Below are 3,907 nucleotides of genomic sequence, written 5' to 3'. Positions count from 1 at the left end.
TAGATAGATAGAACGAATGGCCGGAATGGGTGGGTGAAACAAGAAGAACGGATGGATGAGAGGTGGGCGCATGTGTTGATGCATGGAAAGTCGTATTCCAGAATAGCATGAATAGAATAGGACCCTCTCTTTCTCAGCAAATTGATGAGTTTCTGGACCAATAACTAGTGAAGACCAGGGCCAGAGAATCTTTCTCTTAAGCCAGCCTTGTATAGCTGGGACACATAATTATCCCCTACGCACTTTTACTCCTACTGATTCAGAAATTTTCGTCTTCCCACAGCCTCTTTCTCTCTTTGTTATATTGTTTCTCAAAATTCACAAATACTGACAATTTCGCACTTCCTAATGCTTGTTTTAAAATAAACATCGAATGAATGGATGTGTGAGGGAAAGTGATAGCAAGTTACCTGTAGTGTGCCTCATATTTTTTAGAATGGAGTGGTATCGAGGTGTGACTTTGCTCTATGTAACACTTCCGCACTTGCATCACTTTCACTTACAACTTAATTTCACTTCCTGCTTTCATGCTATGCAAGATGTCTTCTGCACTACAGCTGCAAGTCCTGAAATTTTGTGTTTCTCATTTGCGTTTGGAAATATTGCACCTATCCAAATTTTAGATTCCTTCCTACCGTTACGAAATCAAAAGTATAATATTGCGGTAGCTATGTACTATAAGTGGTATGTAATAATTTTCATTGGTCTAATCGGTTTTTTTTTTTTTTCATGAAGGGTTCATTGGCGCTGCTATTTACTATGTGAAACCGGGGTGTTATTATTCTAGCCCTGATCTAGGAACCAAAGATCGAGAAATTTCTCATGCAAACAAATGGAAGACAACAATTGAATAGGGAAGAAGTAGGAGAACAGAGGAAGGAAGGCAGATTATTATCGATATCAGATTGGCGTCATTTGCAATATATATGGAAACCTATGATTTTTCGAGCAGTAATACATGTTTCTTCAATTTCTAGCAGTCCTCTTGAAAGCAGATTTACAGGAAGAAATAACCTGTTTTTCCTGTGGTGGTAGCTTCGACAGTTTCTGAGTGCCATACCATTCACATTTATTCGGTGAAGCTACCCACATCCTCTAATAGATGTGGGTAGGGATGGATGGAATAACACAGGATATTTGAAGTTGAAAATTTTCGACTGTAAGATTGTGGTAGCAGAAAACTGCCGGGACGAGTGCTGCTTTCGTTAATCTCTATAATTTTTAGCGATTAAGTTGTTTTGCAACAGTTGCAGGCCTTACTAGCTGTTTTCAATTCTGGCGAGAAATAAAATTTTCAATCTTTAGAATGCGCGAGCGAACGCTGTAGATAAATGCTGATATTTGTTGTACTACCAACGTTATCTATGGTTTAATATCTGCTCAACGTCGTGTACCTCATGTACTGTATTGACTCGTACATCTATCAAATTGCTCTCAGCATTCACTTGAATTAGCTAGAATGAATGATTGACAACGGTTAACAGACCAAAATATTTGTGGCTTACTCCAAGTCAAATTGTTTACAACATGCATTGCTACCATTGGATCAATCAAAAAAGTAGGTTTCCTCAAGGAATTGATTATACCCGGAATCATGAATGTGATCACATTAAATCACTTTTTGATAGCATATGATTTTGTCATCTCCTTTTGTTTATCATATAGGACTGGCTTATGACTAAAGTTATGAGCCAAATTAAAATCACTTTGTTGTTGTGTATTCAAACACAAATACCAATCGTTATCCACTATCTGAAAGATGTAGCTACATGGTTGTCTAGCTCAGGAATTACTGAGCAATACCATTTATATCCGAAGTTTTTTTTTCTTCTAATTCTGACCGCATGGAGAACTAAGGGTAGAATTCAACTAAGTTTCTTTTGTACTTTTGCACCTTCCGTTAAACTTGGCGACGTTTCTGTCATATACTTTAAGGCTTATATATTTTATATTTGGCTTCTCCACGGACACCTCTTTGTCGCCGGGGAGAAGCTTGCGTGCCTTGTGTGGTTGCGAGCCATGCTGGCGGTGGAATGTCTCTCTGGTAGAGTCTCCCAAGCCAAAAGGGGTCTCAATTAAAGGGTCTGACAATGTGTGTCTACGGACAGGACAGGCTCGTTAACCTCCCGTCAACCAATCTGAAGAAGGACAACTCTAACTCCAAACCCTGATAGATAGCGCTTGTTTAGCCTTGTAAGGCCATCCATCTAAGAGAAGTTTAATCTAACAAAACGTATGTCCTTAGGACTTCATTGTTACCATCCTAGTTCGCTAGGCCCTCCCAGATGAACCTTAAGAGTAAGGGTGGAGCCAGTACCGCACACACTGTGCCTCATCTTAAAAAATCCACTGCGCAGTTGGAAGGATACACCCAAATTTGTAGCGTTTGCGGCATGCGTGGTAGAGCCCTTTCCAAATCTTCGTTCGCCAAGCTTAGTCATCATGATAATGACGGCATCTGGGTGATTCGTTTTCTGTGTGATCAGAATTTTAAGAAGCTTAATAAAACGAAGAAATCATCACTGCCTAATGACTTTGGTTTTTAAATCTAAAGCGAGGGGGCTGTTCTTTCCTTGGGACTGTTCTTCTTTTCTTGCTAAAGGTGTTTAAATTCTCGAGAAACCCACTCACTACTGATGATCATGATGAGCGTTAAGCTCGTAAAGGCAGAATAATTCATTTAGCTGACATCGGAGTTAACATATTAGAATATTTGTTATATCTGAATTGGTTTCTCGAGAATTACATTTTATATGTGAAATACGGGACTTGTATTTTACTACCTCATCAACTTTAAGTTTTTCAGCGAATTAAGAAGCCATCGTATCTACTTCCTCATTACTATTGTTACATGCCAAGAATTAGAATAAGTCATTTAAATTTAAATTGTCAAGTTTGTCATCACTGGAACTGTCCTGGATGCTTTTTTGCCTTTATGAAGTTGCTAATTTTTAATGCTGGAAAAGTTGTCTTCTTAACTGAAGTGTTTGTTAAGTTCTCAGAAGAGTGTGGTCCACCATGAAATACTTTATAGCTGAAGCAACAAGCATGAAATTCTATAGTCATCAGAAGTTCTTGCTTCGAAAATGTACAGCAATTTTCTTACATATGCATCTGGCATTCTGCGCTAAGATTTAAAACGTAACAAAATTCTTCAAAGAAAAAAACATATAAGTTCATTGCGTTTACTTCAGAAGAAAGCGCTATTCCTTTGAAAATTGATTTTTCCAGAGCTCATTTTTGATAAGCCGTTAACTTTCGTTGACATTAATACAAATATTTGCAAAATTTTTAAAGATATTCGAGTAATTTATTTTACTGTTGGTTCTGTTAAAATTACTTAAAACATACATTTAATTCACTTGATTCAATACAAAGAAAATAAAGTGCTTCTATATTTTCAATGCCGATAGACGTTAAAAAAGACCCTTTGAATTATCAATTAGGACAAAATTTTTAGAAGCATTGCCAAATATTAATCAGTTTCGTGCAACAGCCTTGATATTTACTTTGCTCTTCGCTCTATTACCTTAAAGCAAACGACATCCGACGAAGAAATTCTATGGCAGGTTTATTTTCAGAGTTTGTCAAGCATTTTGTGGCATATTCTGCTGAAATGGACAAAGGTGACATGCAACGAAGTGTAGAAAGCTTACGACATCAACTAAATATTCAGAGATTGCCCGTATCACAATCAGCAAATGAGTTCGTTTTGGATTAGCTACTTTCAATTCTTGTTCACATTTGCGACTGGTCATTTTCTACTTCAGTCTTAATTTATGTTTGATAATTTTGCAAAATTTTTGATGCTGATGATTTCTTGTAATGGATATTTGTCTATCTTTGTTCTTCTGCAAAATTCTACAAAAATAACTGTGTCACGTATGAAACTTCTGATTCTTTCAAA

The 3,907-nt window shown here is 37.0% G+C and overlaps 2 protein-coding genes across 2 annotated transcripts in view; one reads left to right on the top strand and one right to left on the bottom strand.

The window, feature by feature from the left end:
• Positions 1-2,291: 2,291 nt before the first annotated feature.
• On the bottom strand, positions 2,292-2,441 carry LOAG_13334 (hypothetical protein; the record flags this gene model as incomplete). Its single annotated transcript, XM_003148843.2, has 1 exon — positions 2,292-2,441. A coding segment is annotated over one exon (150 nt), but the record flags the coding sequence as incomplete, so codon positions are not given.
• Positions 2,442-3,616: 1,175 nt separating this feature from the next.
• The window catches only part of LOAG_18404 (hypothetical protein), a gene marked incomplete at both ends in the record, with an annotated part of 1,000 nt that continues 709 nt past the window's right edge, over positions 3,617-3,907 (top strand). Inside the window, one exon of the mRNA XM_020451062.1 lies at positions 3,617-3,705. Coding sequence (XP_020305190.1) covers positions 3,617-3,705 — 89 coding nt within the window. The remainder of the gene's footprint in view (positions 3,706-3,907) is intronic.

This window comes from Loa loa, assembly GCF_000183805.2.
Source record: "Loa loa unplaced genomic scaffold supercont3.293, whole genome shotgun sequence".
Classification (NCBI taxonomy): Eukaryota; Metazoa; Nematoda; class Chromadorea; order Rhabditida; family Onchocercidae; genus Loa; species Loa loa.
The sequence above is the reverse complement of the archived record's forward strand: the minus strand, read 5'-3'. Positions and strand labels throughout refer to the sequence as shown.